This window comes from Leptopilina heterotoma, unplaced genomic scaffold, assembly GCF_015476425.1.
Source record: "Leptopilina heterotoma isolate Lh14 unplaced genomic scaffold, ASM1547642v1 Lhet_60, whole genome shotgun sequence".
Taxonomy (NCBI): Eukaryota; Metazoa; Arthropoda; class Insecta; order Hymenoptera; family Figitidae; genus Leptopilina; species Leptopilina heterotoma.
The window spans coordinates 3,466,882-3,485,778 of record NW_025111138.1 but is presented as its reverse complement, the minus strand read 5'-3'; the positions used below and the strand labels follow the sequence as shown (position 1 = coordinate 3,485,778).

The 18,897-nt window shown below is 25.0% G+C and overlaps 4 protein-coding genes across 5 annotated transcripts; 3 read left to right on the top strand and 1 right to left on the bottom strand.

Annotated features, from left to right (window-relative positions):
• The first annotated feature begins 247 nt into the window (after positions 1-247).
• On the top strand, positions 248-6,066 carry LOC122509435 (cytochrome c oxidase subunit 6B1-like). Its single transcript, XM_043623530.1, has 3 exons — positions 248-374; positions 4,570-4,679; positions 5,758-6,066. Exons 2-3 carry the CDS (start codon positions 4,585-4,587, stop codon positions 5,924-5,926), a joined length of 264 nt encoding a protein of 87 aa, XP_043479465.1. The 5' UTR covers positions 248-374; positions 4,570-4,584; the 3' UTR covers positions 5,927-6,066.
• Positions 381-4,538, top strand: LOC122509432 (serine/threonine-protein kinase fray2-like). Its single transcript, XM_043623527.1, has 2 exons — positions 381-526; positions 3,209-4,538. Exon 2 carries the CDS (start codon positions 3,241-3,243, stop codon positions 4,186-4,188), a length of 948 nt encoding a protein of 315 aa, XP_043479462.1. The 5' UTR covers positions 381-526; positions 3,209-3,240; the 3' UTR covers positions 4,189-4,538.
• Positions 6,067-6,478: 412 nt separating the features above from the next.
• On the top strand, positions 6,479-11,907 carry LOC122509427 (exonuclease 1). 2 transcript variants are annotated; one of them, XM_043623520.1, is made up of 9 exons: positions 6,479-6,864; positions 7,410-7,529; positions 7,637-7,898; positions 8,200-8,415; positions 8,485-8,772; positions 8,918-9,122; positions 9,314-10,194; positions 10,803-10,909; positions 10,984-11,907. In XM_043623520.1, the coding sequence occupies exons 1-9, from the start codon at positions 6,704-6,706 to the stop codon at positions 11,000-11,002; spliced, it is 2,259 nt and encodes a 752-aa protein (XP_043479455.1). In that variant the 5' UTR covers positions 6,479-6,703; the 3' UTR covers positions 11,003-11,907. The 2 variants fall into 2 exon arrangements, with proteins under 2 accessions (XP_043479455.1, XP_043479456.1); XM_043623521.1 differs by having other exon boundaries at positions 10,803-10,913.
• A 221-nt stretch (positions 11,908-12,128) lies between these two features.
• LOC122509425 (isoleucine--tRNA ligase, mitochondrial) lies at positions 12,129-18,814 on the bottom strand. Its single transcript, XM_043623518.1, has 14 exons — positions 18,276-18,814; positions 17,947-18,069; positions 17,693-17,852; positions 17,394-17,598; positions 16,893-17,197; positions 16,592-16,758; positions 16,275-16,511; positions 15,823-15,992; positions 14,235-14,525; positions 13,833-13,976; positions 13,534-13,747; positions 13,021-13,273; positions 12,760-12,941; positions 12,129-12,626 (listed from the first exon to the last, which is right to left on the bottom strand). The coding sequence occupies exons 1-14, from the start codon at positions 18,480-18,482 to the stop codon at positions 12,408-12,410; spliced, it is 2,877 nt and encodes a 958-aa protein (XP_043479453.1). The 5' UTR covers positions 18,483-18,814; the 3' UTR covers positions 12,129-12,407.
• Positions 18,815-18,897: the final 83 nt, after the last annotated feature.

The window sequence follows — 18,897 nt, the reverse complement described above, 5'->3', positions numbered from 1 at the left end:
ACAAACTTGACAAAAACAAATTTTACCCGCTCTAAAATTACAGGCGCGCCAAAAGTTTGAAATAAAATTCCAGAATTCTAATTTTTAAATTTCGCGCTTAATTTTTGGACGAGTTGGAAAAAATATAATTTTTTTTTTAATTTTAATTAAAAATATATTTCTTCATTCCCTGTAGTTCTGTATATTTAATTAATTAATTAATCTTCTAAAAGAAAATTCTTTTGTCTGTTTTTCCTACAACATGAAGTTGTCCATCTTGATCACTTGTATAGTTTATGGACAAATTAGTGACGTAATAAGTCGTCAAGAGATTTTCATCGTTTTCCTAGATTTGCACAGTAGCCATTTTGTATTCTTCTGCAAAGGAAAATAAGGTATTACATTATAAAAATAATTTGCGTAATTCTAGAACAGTTTAACAGCCATCAAGGCTCACAAGAATTACCAAGAAATCAAACAAATCACCTAGATGTAGACTAGAAGTTTTTTTCCCATTGTTTTATGTTTGTTTAAAGTTTTTTTTCTGGTAAGCCTTTTTAGTTCTCTCTTTCAAAGAATTTGTGTTACATTTTATTGACCGCGATATTCATGATAGAAAAGTTTCACTAATAATCATACATTGCCTTGTCGAATTTTATTCACTGTAGCATAGTTTTGAATTTTTTCATTATTTTCGAGTTTATTTGAAAGCAATGCCAATTCCAGTTGTCATCATTATCAATGATATTTTATTGTTCCTGATGAGATAACGATTTTTTAATTATTTTTTCGGTAATTTCTTATTGACTTTTTTCACTGAATTTTTAGTTGTTATCAATTTTACTTTGGCATTTCGTTTTTTCTTTTTTTAAATACAATGATTTCTAATTGTTTCTATGTAATTTTGAAATATTTTCTATTTTTCTATAAATAATAATTACAGGCTTCGCACTCATATACTAAAACGTACTATTTACTTCGTTTTTTACAATTTGCTACTATTTGGATATTTTTTAAAAAATTTGACACTAAAAACTACTTTTTTCTTTATTTTTGGGGAAATTTCAATCACTTTGAATTCGCTAACAGTTGAAATAGAAAGAATTCTAAAAGTTGTAATAAAATTCATTGAAACAATTTTATTTTCAAAAAATTGTCTAATTATTTTCAATATCTACAATTTTAATAAAATTCCACAAAAGAATTTTGATAAGATTCTTCGCAAACAATTAATTTTTGTTATAAGTAATAAAATCTTCACATGAATTGAATTATTATTTAAAGTATTTCATAAAATTTAAAAAAAAAAATCAATTTAAAAACTTTTTATAAAATTCTATCGCAAGAATTCAATTATTTTCACAAGCAATAAAATTTTACATAAAAATTCAATTATTTTTTAAAAAATTGATAAATTCTACAATTCTTTCTTAAATTCTTCATAATTATTCAATTACTTTTTCAAATAATTAAACTTTTAACGAGAATTCAATTCTTTAAAAAGAATTAAATAAAACTCTTCGCAAGAATTCAATTATTTTCATAAATAATAAAAATTCTTCTTAGAAATTCAATTATTTTTTTTTAATTGATAAATTTTTTAATTCTTCACAATTATTCAATTATTTTCACAAATAATACAATTATTCACGAGAATTAAATTATTTAAAAATAATTAAATAAAATTCTTATCAAGAATTCAATTATTTTCAAAAATAATAAAAATTCTTCTTAGAAATTCCATTATTTTATTTTTTAATTGATAAATTCTTTAATTCTTCACAATTATTCAATTATTTTCCCAAATAATACAATTTTTTTACGAAAATTAAATTTAATAAAAAGATTTAGGTATATAAAATTCTTCGCATGAATTCAATTATTTTCAAAAATAATAAAAATTCTTCTTAGAAATTCAATTATTTTATTTTTTGAATTGATAAATTCTTTAATTCTTCACAATTATTCAATTATTTTCCCAAATAATACAATTTTTTTACGAAAATTAAATTTATTAAAAAGTATTAAATAAAATTCTTCGCAAGAATTCAATTATTTTCAAAAATAATAAAAATTCTTCTTAGAAATTCAATTATTTTTTAAAAATAATTGTTAAATCCTTTAATTATTACAATTATTTTATTTAAAAATAATTTTTATTTATTTATTTCAATTATTTTCCCAATTAATAAAATTTTTCACTAGAATTCAATTATTAAAAAAAAAATTAAATAATATTGTCGCAGAAATTGTATTATTTTCATAAATAATAAAAATCTTCTCAAAAATTCAATTATATAAAAAATTGATTTAATAACGAATTTCAGATGAAATTGTATTTTTTAAGAATTTTATATAAAAAATTGAGAAAATAATTTTCAAAAATTTAAATTTTTAAATTCTCTGCATGATTAGAATAAAAATAAATATTTTTTATGGAAATCAGAAATAAACAGGGAAATACTGAATACAATTTTTGTGAATCGACTAAAACAATTTTTTTTATTGGTTACATATGAATTTTCGATATTTACTTTCTTTACTACTTTTTCTCAGTATTAAAGCTAATTTTTTATAGTTTTTTCAAATTAATTAACGAGTGTGAAGCCTGCAATTGAAATATTATGTTAAAAGTGTATTAGAATGATTTTTTATTTAATTTTGAAATTGAAACTACTTACTTTTTTTTAAATTTGATTTTAAAATTAGTGAGCTCTAAAATAGTGATTGTATAGATTAGAGTACGAATAGAGTTTTGAAACAACGATATTGTCTTAAAACTCTTTAAAAAAACAAGTTAAAAATAAGAGTAATTGTCATTTTTAGGTCAAAGGAATATTTTCCTTGTTTTATAAATTGAAAATTAACATTAATTAAGATTATATTAATTAATATGATATTATAAAATATCTATTATTATATAATAATTAATTAATATTTTATTAATTAATTTGATAATATTAATATTGAAATTATTTTTGGTAAAATTTCCTAAAGATGGCAATAATGTTAACCGAGGTACTTTGTCTATTTCCCAAATGTAAAACAATCTTGAAGATTTAAATTATTGATATAAATGAAATAAATAAAATAAATGAAATAAATTCTCTCGCTCTAAGTCAAAATATATTATCATTGCGAAAGCACATTAAAAAAAAGTCCAATCATTAACGGCACAATAATCAATCTGGGACTTTGTACTTATAGAAGGTAGTTTCTATCCTTATAGGTATCTGTCATCATCGGGGGTGTGCACAAGAGATGGACTCAAAACGCTACGATTACGGGACGAGGCCAATTCCCACCGAAGTATCCTCAGTTCCACCATCGCCATCAATGTTCAACTCAAGTTATTCATCGTCACAATATGAATCGAGTAAAAGTCGAACAACATCATCAAGAAGAACGCCATCGCCCTCATCCTCCGATTACAGAAGCAGCAGTAGTCGATTCACCAGAATGGACACATCATCACCGGAGAGAGTGCGTCGAAGAAAACGCAGTTCATCAAGATCGCCATCTTCACGTTCATATCGACGTTCACGTTCAAATGACAGAGATCGTGACAGGGACAACAATAGAGATCGCGATAGAATGAGAAAATATTCCCGACGCAATGATAAATCATCGAGATCAAGATCGCGCGGTAGATCGAGATCAAGGGGTAGATCACGTTCACGTGGTACATCAAAATCACGCTGTAGAACACGATCCCGCGGTAGATCAAGATCACGTGACAAACAACGTCGTAGTCGTAGTCGTAATAAGAGTCGTGACAGACAAAAATTTCGTGATAATCGCAATAAACAACAGAGAACAACATCATCATCACAATATGAATGTGAATCAATTGATGAGTGTCATGAGTCGTCGTCGTCATCATTTTCCATGGCAAATTTACCGCCGCCCAATGCATTCAAAAATGATGGTAGCTTTATGGAGATGTTTAAAAAAATGCAAGAACAAATGCCAGTGCCTGAAAAGCCGACAACATCCGTCCTCGAGGAGAAACCAGTTGCACCACCACCTCTAATGGTTGGCAAACGAAGAGGTGGACGAATTTTAAAAACTGGAATGGTCGCTAAACCAAAAGTCGAACAAGTCACCGAACAACCAAAAGACGCATGGTCGTTGTACATGGCGGAGGTGAAAAAATATCGTGAAGTCTGCTGTCAGGAGGAAGATAATACCAGGCCACTTGTCAAATAATTTTTTTTCTTATTTTTTTAAAAAACTATTTTTTGTGTAAAAAAAAACTGTCTTATTTTTTATTATTATTTTTTTTCAATCAAAAAAACATATAATAGTGTTTTAATATTATGTTAAAAACTGATATTTTTTTTAAGACACTTAGAGACGAAATAAAAGTAATTTAATGAAAAAAAAAATATCGGTGTTAGTGTTATGTGATGAACTAGAGCGAGAGAGAGACTGAGAAAAGTTTTTTTTTCTTGTTTCTTTTTGATATTTTAGAAAATTTTGAGATATTTTTACATTTGGGAAAAAAGTCGCTTTTGTTTTTTGAAAAAAAGAAAAGTTTTTCAGTTCTTGAAAATGAAATAATGCAAAGAAAATAAACAATTTTTTAAGCAATTATCCGCAAAGATGCAGGACCCTAAAGAAGTTTTGAAACAACTTAAAGCAGGAACGTATAGAACTACTGCACCTGACAAAAGATTTCCCAATCAAAATCAAACTAGGTAAATATATTTTTATTTTCTAACATTAAAATGTAATTCAACAGAACAAAAAAAAAATTAGTTCCAAATAGTGTTTGCTTTTTTCTCATAAAAAAAAGTTATTGAAGTACAAAAGAGAATCATTTTTCTATTATTTATTTAAATTACAAAATAAAAAAAATTCATAACTAATAATAAATTATCAATATTGTAAATTCTTCAATTTTTAGTTTGAAATTAATTGTTAATTAGTCGTATTCAATTTTACTGTAATTAATTAATTTTTGTTTAATAATCTGACCAAAATTGTTTAAAAAAATTAAAACGTATTTTAAATTATTATTATTTTGTATTTTTCAATTTTTATTTACAAACTAGTTACCTAATTAATTAATTATATTCATTTTCATTGTAATTAATTAATTTTTTTTAATTGACAAAAATTGCTAAAATAAAATTGAAACGAATAATAAATTCTCAATATTGTATACATTTTTCCACAACTTTTGTATAGAAATTAAATTGTAAATTAATTAATTAGTCGTATTGATTTTTACTGTAATTAATTATTTTTTTTAATAATCTGACAAAAATTGCTTAAAAAAATTTAAACGAATATTAAATTAGCATTATTTTATATTTTTCAATTTTTATTTACAAATTAGTTGTTAATTAATTAATTAGTCGTATTGATTTTTACTGCAATTTATAAATTTTTTTTAATAATTTGCCAAAAATTGCTAAAAAAAATTGAAACGAATATTAAATTATCATTATTTTATATTTTTCAATTTTTATATTTACAAATTAATTGTTAATTAGTTAATTAATTAGTTGTATTCATTTTTACTGTAATTAATTAATTTTTTTTTTAATTGACAAAAATTGCTAAAATAAAATTGAAACAAATAATAAATTCTCAATATTGTACGTATATTTTTTAACAATTTTTGTTTAGAAATGAATTAAAAATTAATTAATTAACGAATTAGTCGTATTCATTTTTATACTGTAATTAATTATGTCTTTAATAATTTGACAAAAAGTGGATTAACTTTTACTGCGATTAATTAATTTTGTTTTAATAATTTTTTCACAGACATTGCTACCAGCACTACGTTGATTTTCACCGTTGCGAAAAAGTCAAGGGAAAAGGAAATGCTCTTTGTAAAAAATTCAAGAGGGATTATATCATCATGTGTCCAAATTCTTGGGTTGAAAGATTTGATACACAAATAGCGGAGAATAGATTCCCAGGAAAAATTTAAATATTTAATGAATAAAAATAATTGCGTTTTTTTGTAGAAAATATATTAAAAACTATCAATACTATAATGTCGAATCTTTTTCTGCTTGTATTATTTTCAGTTTAAATAAATTCAAAAAAGTAAATATATTAAAAGACGAATTTTGTTTTTCATTTCATAGCTGCTTTTCACATAATTTAAATTAATATTATTTAATTCATTCAATAAATCAATATAATATAATAATTATTTTTTTGTTATAATTAATAATTTTTTATTACTACCTATTTTTAATTTTAATTTTTTATGCTAATTTATTTTTATTTGAAGCTCTTTAATTGATTCGAAATAATATTGTATCAAAAATTATTTCGAATTATAATAATATTCGAAATAATATTTAATATACTAATAATATATTTAATAATAATAATAGTAATAATAATAATAAAAATAGATTTAAAAAATATTTTGAATTTTGGCGCCAACCGTTTTTACAGTATATGTACGTCAGTGCTTACGTGGACTTACGAAATTTTCGCGCGTTTTCAATTTTTTTATTTCACAATGGCGGAATATCTGGAACCTGGAAGCATGAGGAGAGAGATGTGTAACAAAAGAAAATATGTTTCTTGAGTGACATTAATTGTGAAAATTTACTCAATTATTGACGGTGTTTTTATTTAAAAAAACGAATCTATGAATGCGAGTGCTTTCTGAGTAAATTAGTGGACATTTTAATTGATAAAATCGTGAATATTAAAGAAAGAATTCTCTTTGATAGAAAGTTTATCAAAAATGGGTATTACCGGTTTAATTCCCTTTTTAAATAAAGCATCGATAAAATGTAATATTACTGAATTCTCTGGTGGTACGGCAGCAATTGATGCTTATTGCTGGCTGCACAAAGGAGCATTTTCGTGTGCTGATAAATTAATTATGGGACAATCTTCGGATGCGTAAGTATATTTAAAGTTCCTTCGTCTTTGTATACAAAAAAATAGATTTTATAGGCGTATATTTATTGTCTATACAGTTTATCCAAATATTTACTTTTTACAATTTATCCAATTATTTATTTTTAACAAATTATTCAATTATGTATTTATTAATTTATCCAATTATTTATTTTTAACAATTTATCGTTAAAAGTTAATCCAAAAGTTCCTAAAGTTTATCCAAATATTTACAATTTATCCAATATTTATTTTTAACAAATGAGATATTGTTTTTAACAATTCATCTCTATGAATATTTCTGTAATTTTTTTATACCAGCAAAAATATTTGTATTGTCAAAATTACAATGTTTATTAAATACGAGTTATTTGTTTGCATATTCAGCACAATTTTAATACAAAAGTAAACAATGAAAATGTAGGTCAAAGAACGACATAATTATGAAATTCTCCGAAATTTAATAAAGTTAAAAAATAAATTTAATTTACTATCTAATTTTTTTGCAGGAAAAAACAATTTATTAAGAAAAAATTTTTCTTTTTCAGATACGTTAAATATTGTATGAAACTTGTTCATATGCTTATTGCGGCCAATGTGAAGCCAATTTTAGTTTTTGATGGTCGTCATTTACCTGCGAAAGCAGATACTGAAAGCAAAAGAAGAGAGTATGTATCAAATTATAATTATTTTCAATTTTTTTATCGCATAGAAAATTAAAATACAAAAATTCTGTTAATAGCAAATAATTATTTTCTTGTTTCGAAAAAAATAGACAAAGGGAAGGCAATAAACGAAAAGCTGCGGAATTAATGAGAATGGGAAAGCACTATGAGGGAAAGAATCTCCTGAGGAGATCATTGGACATATCACACGAGATGGCTTTAGAAGTTATAAAACAATGTCAGGCAGAGAATGTTGACTGCATCGTTGCACCTTATGAGGCAGATGCTCAATTAGCTTATTTAAATATTTCCGGAATTGCCGATGTTGTTATTACGGAAGACAGTGACTTAACTTTATTTGGTTGTACAAAGGTATATGAAATGTTTTTAAACATTACTATTTCATTTTTATATTTTTTTTATTCTCTATCAGGGTTGCCACAGATCAGGAAATTCAGGGAAAGTAGAATTGGTCTGGGAATTTTATTAAAAGTACTGGAAAAAATTTAATTTTTTCCAGTGAAATTTTTCCAGAGTGAATCGAAATATTTTTTAGAATCAGGAAAAAACAAAATTAAATTTTTGTGGTAACTCTGAATCTAATTTTAACAAAAAGTACCTATCAGTAAAGAAATTAATTTACTAATCAACAAAAATTATATTTTTCTTCCAGATATTCTTTAAAATGGACATTAATGGCAATGGATTACTAGTGGAACAGGATCGTATTCATTTAGCAATGGGAGTTCGTGCTGAGCATTTTGATATGGACAAATTTCGTCACATGTGTATTCTCTCTGGCTGTGATTATTTGCCATCTCTACCTGGAATTGGATTATCAAAAGCATGTAAATTTATTCTAAAAAACACCGACTGCGATATTTACAATGTAAGTGTTTTGTTATTTTTTTTTATCCTCTCGTCGAAATATTAATTTTCTCTTCTCCTATTTTTTTAGGCACTCACACGATTAGCTTCACATCTCAATATGAAATCTTTGGTTGTGACAAAAGAATACAGAGATGGATTTCTTCGTGCGCTTGTGACATTTAAACATCAAATGGTTTTTTGTCCAATAAAAAGACAACAAGTGAGACTTTATCCACCACCACCACATGTCACCGATGAACAATTACGACATGCCGGCGTTGAAGTTGAGGAAGAATTAGCCCTGCAACTTGCCCTGGGAAATTATGATCCATTTAAATTGAGGAAATTACACGATTTTGATCCTGATAATTTACCAGTGAGTTTAACTTCTATTTTTGTTTCTACTTTTTCTGTTTTTTTGTTTCTAATTTTTTTTTTATTTTTTACTTTTTTTGTTTCTATTTCTATTTCTATCTTTTATAGTCTTTGATTTTTTAATGCCGAAAATATTTCCAATTTAGAAGAGAATACATCGAACAAATTCATGGAGAGATCCAATTATTCCAAAACACGCGAGTATTTGGTCTGGAAATTTCACAAAAAGAGAAATCAAATCACCTAAACAGAAAACATTGAATCCTTTCATTCCTAACACTGCGGGTCAAGTGATGACGTTGAAAACAACTAAAATTGAAAAAACTACACCAAAAAAACGAAGTTTTGAGGGTATGATTTCTTTATTTCATTTTCTTTTATTCACCTCACTTCTCTTTGTGTATTTATTCTTTTACTAAAAAAGCAAATGAATTTTATCATTCACAATAAGTAATTCAAATTTTCATAATTATTAGTTTTGTAATTTTGTAATTCGTAACAAATAAATTCAATAAATACAAATAATTGAATAATTCTTCTAGATGTAGAAGAAGACATAGATTATATAGCCATGTACACTCAGGAATGTAAGAAAAAAAGCGAAATTATCGAAACGAAGCCAAGTCCTGAAGAGGAAGACGAAGAGCAAGAGGACAAAATTACATCACCTGTTTTAAGTAGAAAAACGAGAAATCCTTTCGCAAAAAGCGCGGATGGTTTTTCGCCAAGTCTTCTAACTAGAACAAGAAGACGAACCAGACTCAATATTTTCACACCGACTGTAATTGATGGTACAGTTATCGAACAAAGCAAATTTTTCGCCAAAACATCAACATCTGACGAATACGAAATAAAATCTGAAATCACAAATTCAAGTGAAAATAATGAAATTCAGAAACAAATGAAAATCGAAGGCAAGGAGAATATAGATGAAAATCATCAAATTATAAATAATGAGAATGAAAACGAAGAGGAAGACGAAACAGAAATTTTAAGGAAATATTCAAAAGATCCCCCTCGACAATTAAATATTAACAATAAAGAATTATTGAGTGATGAGAAAAATTATTTGCCAGTTGATTCAGAAAATCAATCGTTTCCCGAAAACTTGGAGAATGATTGTCAAGAGAATACGTTAGATAAGAGTATTGGTATTTCGAGTATAAAAATTACTTCGGAATTAGGTTCACAAATGGAGGGACAATCGTCAAATTGTGTGATGGAAACGGAAAGCAGTCTCTTCATGGATACTGGAGAATTATTAAATGATTTGGAATCGCAAAGATGTGCAAGTCCTGACTCGGAGTTTGAATATTCTGTTGAGGCCAGTAGTATAGAAACTATTAGGACCGGTTTATTTCAATGGTCAAATACTAAAACTCTGGGAGTGAAGAAAATGGCCAGTCTGCATAGAAATAAAGAGGTAATTATTAATTAAATTAAATTAATTAAATTAAATTTCTTGAAAGTATTCAATTATTTTCAAAATTGTATGTGATAAAATTCTGGGAAGAATTCAATTATTTCCAAAAATTTTTAGTAAAATTCATTAATTAAATTTTTAACTACAATTATTAACAAACATGATTATTTTAAAAACTTGAAAAAAAATTCTTTGTAAAATTTAATTACTTTCAAAATCTTCAATTAAAATTATTAAAAACAAAAAATTTCTCTGAAAAAACTTTAAACAATTCTCCAAAAGAATATTCCATTTTTTTGCAATATATATTTATAAATAAAATTGGATTAGAAAATTATTATAATTTTCCAAAATTGAAACAATTAGAAATTTTGTCAAATTTCATTGAAATAAATTTTGTTTTTTAAAGAATTTAACTTTTTTTTTACTTTAAAAAATGATTTTTAAATAAATTTGTGTATTTTTTAAAAATTCTAACTGCAAATTTGAAAAATTAATTAAATTTTACATAATTTAGAATAGGATTTTATTTTTTCTTTGAATTTTGAATTTGGAAAACATTTATTTATTTATTTCTTATCTTTTTTGGTAATTAATTTTTATTCTAGGATCCTAAAAATAAGAGAAGATCACGAACTTCTTCTTCGACCGCTAGGAAATCAACTTCTTCACAAGGTCAACAAAGTCTTTTGAATATGTTTGGATTTCAAAAAAAGTAAGTTTTCTTAATTAAAATTTATTATTTTCCTTTTTGAATGACAATTAAAAAAAAATTTGCAATTGTTTTAGATCGAGTTTAAAACATTAAGAAAACGAGAAGAGACTTAAATTACAACGCAAAACTGCCACAATTATCAGGGTGTTATAATGCATTATTTTTCTATTTGAATCTTTATTTTATTTTTTTTACAATGTTTTGTAAATATTATAAATATTGAACTAGTTTTTGTAACGTTAAGACTCTTATGCAGAAATTTATCTGAGTGTTTAGCAAAATAGATTTTTAAATTAATAACGTTTTTTCGTATTTTATTTAAAGAAAAGAGAAAAATATATGTGATAGAAATTAATTTTATTACATTGAGGGATAATACTTTTAATTTAATTACTGAAAGTCTATTATGCTGAATGCTATACTTGCAGATAAATAATTATATACTATTTACAAATAATATAATGTTAATTACAAAAATCGAGAACTCTGTGATAAATAACATTTCGAAGGCTCAAACATTTTCTTATACATATGTATATTTTTATTTCGAAGGTGGATTCATTTAATTTAGTTTACAAATTTCTGTTTATTTTAATTAGTCTTTTTTTATTTCAAATTATTTTTGTTGTACGAGAGCAAATTTTTCATGAACATTTTTTTTATTATATATTTTTATTCCGAAGGTATGTTTAATTTAGTTTATAATTTTCTGTTTATTTAAATTATTTCTGTTTAATTACTTTTGTTGTACGAGAGCAAATTTTTCATTAATATTCATGTGTACGTGAATTTTTCTCGTGTAAGTTGTGAATTTTTTATTATTATTATAAAGTATGTTAGTTTTTTCTCCATCTTGATAAAGTAGAAAAGTTAAAATTATTTCGAAATTTTACTATTGCTGTAAGGTATGTTGATATTATTTCAAATTATTATAATGAATAATTGTATTATTTGGAAATAAAGTGTTAAACACTATATAAAAATTTATTATTTTGAAAGAAAAATAATTTTAATTTCATTTTTTTCAGCATTTTTATCTAGTTTACTAATTACAACATTAATATAAATAATTATTATTATCTCTAATTTAATCCTGATCTCTCTATTTTTTAATTGTCTTCATTTTTACTTTTTTCATCTTTTTTTTATTTTTTAATTTTTTAATTTAAAAATCCTATAAATAATAAATACATTTTTGACAATGTAATTATGATAAATTTATTACACATATTTAACTATCTGTCTATACATGTATAAAAACAATAATCTTAACTTTATTGTTACAATTTTCTTTCCAAAACAAATTTTAATAAACATTAATATTTTTTCCGCATTTACGCAGATTTGATTTTTAAAAAATATTTCACTTTCAATTAGTGACTGTTAAAAGTCTTTAGTCGACAACTTTTTAATGTAATTAGCGAAAAATATGTCAATTTTTATTATAATTAATAATTTTTTTTACAAGAAAATGAAAGATAAAAAAAATTTCTTACATTTATGTACAAAACTCATTTAGAAGTTCGTTACACCGGAAACAAACTTCACCATTTTCCGATTCAGGATGTCGTCTACAGCGTTTACACAATTTTCTATTCGTACTTTCTATTTCGACTTGTGGTTCTGTACAAGATTCGTCTTCAATTAATTTAACGGACGAAACACGAAGTATCTCACAAAGTTCAGAAGTCGAGGATGTCTCTTCCTTCTGCAGATTCTGTTTCGTATTAAAAAAAAAAAAAAAAAAATTAGTAGGAAAGAGAAAAATTTTATTCGTATCGAGTTAAATTATTCGATTAATTAATATTAACTTAATAATTAATTAAGTGAATATAAAATAAATTACTCACCAGTAAAAGAGGAAATTTATTCATATCAACTCGAATCGTCGCATTTAATTCCCAGGTGTTCTTGGTAGTGAGTTTATTCACTCCATCTTTTAGTAGTAACGCAGTTTTTATTATTTCTTCAATTTCCGGTTGATTCCAATTACTCGTCTGTTTATAACCGGAATGAAATAGAGGTACGGATGCTGGAAAAATTTTCAAAATTGAAAATGGATAATTTTTATTTAGAAAAAAGAAAATGCTTTAAAAGAAATGATTTAATACCAAGATTTTCGGGATGATAAAGCCAGACTTCTTCTGCAAGATGTGGTAAAATTGGTGCAATTGATCTTACAACAACGGCCAAAATTGCGCCCATCACATCAACAGCTCCGGCTCGATATGGAGAATTTACATTTTCACAGTAAAGACGATCCTTCACCAAATAACAATAAATTGCCGAAACGTCGTTTGTGACAAAATTAATTATATGCTTTGACACATTAAAATACTCGTAAGTCGAGTATAAGTCTTGAATCTGGAAAATAAAATTGTTCACAAATTTTTAAACTTAAAACAAACTTTGAACTTTTGAACATTTAAATAAACTAAAAAGATCTTTAAAATAAATTAAAAAGAACTTTACAAATTTTAAAAATTTCAATTATCTTTACAAATAGGTAAATTCTTCTCCGAAATTCAATTATTGGACTGGTTATATTTTTATCAGTAATTAGTTTGTAAAAAATAAAAAAAAATGATTGTAAATAAATTTAAATACAAAGAAAAACCAATTACCTCTTTGTTGTAATGATAAAGTCGATGGAGCATATATTTGTCAATGCATAAATATTGAGGTTCAATGGTATTTTTAACAGAATAAGGATGAATTGCTCCTAAAAGAAAACGCATAACGTTGCGTAATTTATTGACAGAATCGGAACTATCACGAAGAAGGCTCTCTTTAAGTGGGACTAAACTGTGCTGACTCCCGTGACTAGAGACCCACCATCTAAAATTTATTTTAATTAAAACTTTATTTCTGTAATATTCTTTAAATAATTCAAAACAATAATTCATGTTTAATTTGCAATTACCTGAGAACGTCGATGCCGTAAGCTGGCTTTTGCTTTCCGTCTTTTTTCCCTTTTACAATTTCTTCTGGACTAATTACATTTCCTATTGATTTCGACATTTTATTATTATTCTCATCCACTGCGAATCCGTGAACAAACAAACCCCTGAAAAGAGTAATTTTAGGATTATAAAGAATCTACATTATTTAAATTCTTGTTATAAATTATTTTATACAAACTGATTATTATAGTTTGTAAAAAAACAAGGCTTATTAATTAATTTGGAAAAAATTATTAATGAATAATTAATTAATTTGGAAAAATATAAAAAATACCACAAAAAGTACGATTGTAAAAGAATAATGTAGTTAATTGAATTAAAAAAAAAAGTGGTGAAAATATTATAGTGTTGAATTAACAAACTTGTAAGGGGCGGAATTTTGAAGAGCGACAGAAGTCAATAATGATGTTTGGAACCATCCGCTAAATTGGTCCATCCCTTCAATGTAGAGATCCGCTTTTCCTTCGGGTAGAACCGATGACCAAGAAATTCCGCTGTCAAACCAAATATCAAGAATATCGTTTCCTCTCTCGACATTTGTGACATTTAATTCTTGCATTAATTTTTTGCCGACAATTTTTTCAACTGGCAATTCCCACCAGCAGTCACTTCCATTTTTCTCTATTAAACGGCACACTCTCTCAACGAATTCCCTGTGTAAAAAGAAATTTAATGATAACACTCTTCAAATTTAACTAAATTATGAAATTGATTCTTAAATGAAAAATTAAAAAAAAAAAGATATTTTCTACACAAGAAACGTAAAATTAAAAATAAAGAAAAAAGAAAATAAAAAATACAGTACACTTTATATTAATAATTGTTGTATTCCGGTTTACTTTTTTGTTTCCTAACTTTTTAAAACATTTTTCTTTTCAAATGCTTAAAATTTTTTAATTAATGAAGGCTGAAAATCATTGAATTCTTGTAAAGTATTTATAAAAAAAATTTGAAAATAATTAAATTCATTTCAAGAATTTTATCCATTTTTTTCAATAATTGAATTCTTTTGAGAAAATGTAATTAAAATTGTATTGAAAATAATTTAATTCTTGGCAAGATTTTTACTAAAATTCTTTAACTTTATTATTTTGAAGAATATTGAAATAAATGATTTATTTCAATATTCTTCAAAATATAATAAAGTTTTTTTTTAAATAATTTTTACTGAAAATGTTGGAAATAATTGAATTGTAAGAAGAATTTCGTGTTTATTATTAAAATTGTAATTAACGATTTTGCTATTAAATTATATTAAACTAGTTTATAGAAATTTAATTTCTTTTAAACAATTTTATTAGATTTTTTGTAAATAATTACATGTGTTTAAAGACTTTCATTAAATTTCGTAAATATAATGTAATTTTTTAAAATAATTTTAATTGGAAATTTTAAAAATAATTAAAATTTACAAAGAATTTTATTAAAAACTTTTAAGAACAATTAAATTGTTTAGAAAACTTTTATTACAATTTTTAAAAATAATTGTACCTGTTAGAGGAATTTCATTAAAATTATCTTTAATAGAATTGAATTTTTACCAAGAAGTTTTATTAAAATTGTATTGAAAATAATTTTTCAAATGGATTTCTTCCGAAATATTTTATTATTTACGAAAATAATTGAATTGCTTTCAAGAATTTTATTATTTATGAAAATATTTTCATTCTTCCAAAGAATTTTCTTATTTATGCGAAAATAATTGAATTCTTGCGGAGGATTTTACAATTCATGGAAATAATTGAATTGTTTCGAAGAATTTTATTATTTATGAAAATAATGAAATTCTTGAGAAAAATTTTATTAATATTTTTGAATAATAATAAACAAGAATATTTAATATTATGTACTTAATAAGTAAATTCTTTAAATTTTTAAATATGTAATTATTCAAAAATTTTTTAGTAAATAATAAAAGACAAAAAAAAAATAATTATGGAAAAAATGTACCTGCTTGTAAACACTTTAGATTTATCGAGATAGACAACAGGAATAGGCGTTCCCCAAACTCTTTGTCGAGAAATACACCAGTAAGGTCGCTGTTTAATTTGCGTCAATAAAACATTTATAGACGTTTGCGTTCTAGATTTTGGATATATTTTCAAATTCTCCACACTTTCCTAAAAAGAAACGAATAGATAAAATAACAAAAAAGAGGGAAATCATTGTTATGTTATTAATTTTAATTCAATTAATCACTCAGGTAATTTAAATTTAAAATAGATAAAAACGTGTAAGAAATATTTTTTACTTCAAATCTAAATAATTTGCAATAATTGGATTTTTGAAACTGGTTTTGTGTTTGAAATTCAAAACTTTGAAAGCAAATTATATTTTTAATAATTTCAAGCTAATAGGATAAAATTTAAATTTTAGTATTAAATTTTGTATCTTCAACTTACAATTGCTCTTTCCTTTAAATCCTGTGTATTTATGAACCATTGATGACTCGCTCGCGTAATAACAGGTTTCTTTGTCCTCCAATCGTACGGATAACTGTGCACCAAAATTTCCGTATGCAAAATATCATTACTCAAATAATCTAAAACAGCATTTACACCATCTTTCAATACTTCCTTTCCAGAAAATTGAGAACCAGCCTCATCTGTATAACGTCCCTCTTCATTCACAATTGATAACTATTTTGGAAAAATAAGAATAAATTTTCCAATTTTCAAGTTGAAATTTTAAATAAAAGACAAATTAAATTAAAACTTACTACTGGTATTTTGTGTTCTAAAGCAACGCAGAAATCTTCGGAACCATGAGCTGGTGCCGTATGAACTAAACCAGTTCCAACTAGAGTATTTACATGACCCGCTGGTAAAAATGGTAATGAAATGCCGCTAATTGGTTGTAAATATTTTGCACCAAGAAGTTCGCTTCCTGAAAAAAATGCAATTATTCTTTTTTATTAATCTTTCCTACACAATGGAAACGATATTAAAATTACTTCTGTAATCATTTAATTTGTGTAATAAAATTCGATAATTAAATTTTTAATTACAATTATTTTTTACCTTTGATTGTTTTTAAAGGATTTAAATGCCCGATTTTCTCCTCAACTCGACCGACTAAATCTTGAGCAACGAGATATAAATTTCCCTCTGAATTCTCTGTCACACAATAAACAGCATCCGATGAAAATGCAAGAGCCTGATTTGCCACAAGTGTCCATGGTGTTGTTGTCCACGTGAGACCGTAAATATTTCTTCCTTGAAATTCAGATAAAGCTGGTGGTAATTCGACAATTTTCAAACGAACTGTCGCACATTTACTTTCATGCTTCTCATTATATTCCAATTCTGATTCAGCAAGTGCTGTTCTGAAAAAAGTTTTTCCAATACGAATTAAAAAATAATTATCAACTATGTATTAAAATTATACTTTATTTTAGTTAAACTAAATAATTATTTATATTATAAAATTTTAATTTAATTTTTAATTAAAAAATTAATTATTATTATCGTAAATTGATAAATTAAAATGAAAAAAGAGTTTTTATGAACAAATAAACAGACCTCGAAGACGGCGACCAGTGAACGGGTTTAAAATCCCGATAAACTAATCCCTTCTCATATAAATTTATAAACTGTCGTAATTCATTTGTTACGAATGAAGTGCTATTTGTGAAATAACAACCAGACTTTTTCCAATCGGCCACAACTCCCCAGGAGGCAAAAGCCTCCTTTTGCTTTTCTATAGCCTCCTTGGCATACTTTTTTGCTGTAAAAGAATAAAAACAAAAAGTTAAATTAAAAAATTATTCACTAAGAGAAAATTCTCGTCTTTTGAATAAAATAATTAGAATATTAAATACCATGATGACGAATTTCAAGAGGCGTTAAATCTTTTGCCTTCTTTTTCAGTTCTGTCAAACTTTTCAATTCAATTGGTAAACCATGACAATCCCATCCTGGAACGTAGTGCACTCTTTGTCCTTTTATTATTTTACTTCTTAGGGTAATGTCCTTCAAAATCTGTAAAAATTTAAACATTTTTTGTTTGTAAAGAATTTTACAAACTTAGATTATTAAAACAAATAGATTAATTTTAATAAAATCGGCATCTAACTTTATTTATTGCATGACCCATGTGTGGATTTCCATTCGCATAAGGTGGTCCATCGTGTAAAACAAAATCAGGTCCGGCTAAATTTGCCCTCTGCCAATTGTAAAGTTCAGAGAAACCACATTTCTGAAAATTGAATTTTAAACTGAGAATTTCATTATAGAAACTAAAATATTTATTAAAATATTTATATTAGAAAATAGTAATAATATCTATATTAATAGGTAATAATTAAACAATAATTAAAGAACTAAATTAGAAAGTACAAATAAAAAATAAATTAAAAGTATAAAAAATATCGAAAAGTAATAAAATGATTCTTCTCCACTCACTTCGGCTAAATACTCATCCATTTCAATTCTTTTCTCTTCGGTGAGTTTTGCTGGAAATTTTGTCTGCGGCAATAATATTGTATCAGTAAATTGTTTTGTCTGAACATTTTGCTTTGTTCCAGAAGAAAATCTAATAAGAGCCTTGGCATGTTTCAAGAAAGAAATTTTTCTGCTACGAAAAGAATTATAAAAACCTAATGACAACATTTGTATTGTTTAATTTATAAAACAGTTGGATATTTTTTAATTCTTATCCTTCTTCCCACATTACGTTTCTTGTCAATTCTCTTAAAATTCTATTATATTTTTAATAACATTCGAGTATTGTAAACATAATTGCGTACATTTAAAAAAATAATTTTTTTTTAAAATATTATGTTTTATTGTAAATATATTTTTGAGTTCAAAAACATATTAAATTTATAATTTCGGTTACTGTTATTTGAAATAAATACAAAATACCGAAAATACTTAAGAAGAAAAACACATTTTTTTTATTTATTTTCACTTTGCTTTTAGGTTATGTTGACATTAACGAGTATTCACACCGCATTCACACCAACATAAAGGTGAGTTCAAAATGTGAAAATTGGCGCCCCTGGCAGGAAGGTAATTAAATTTT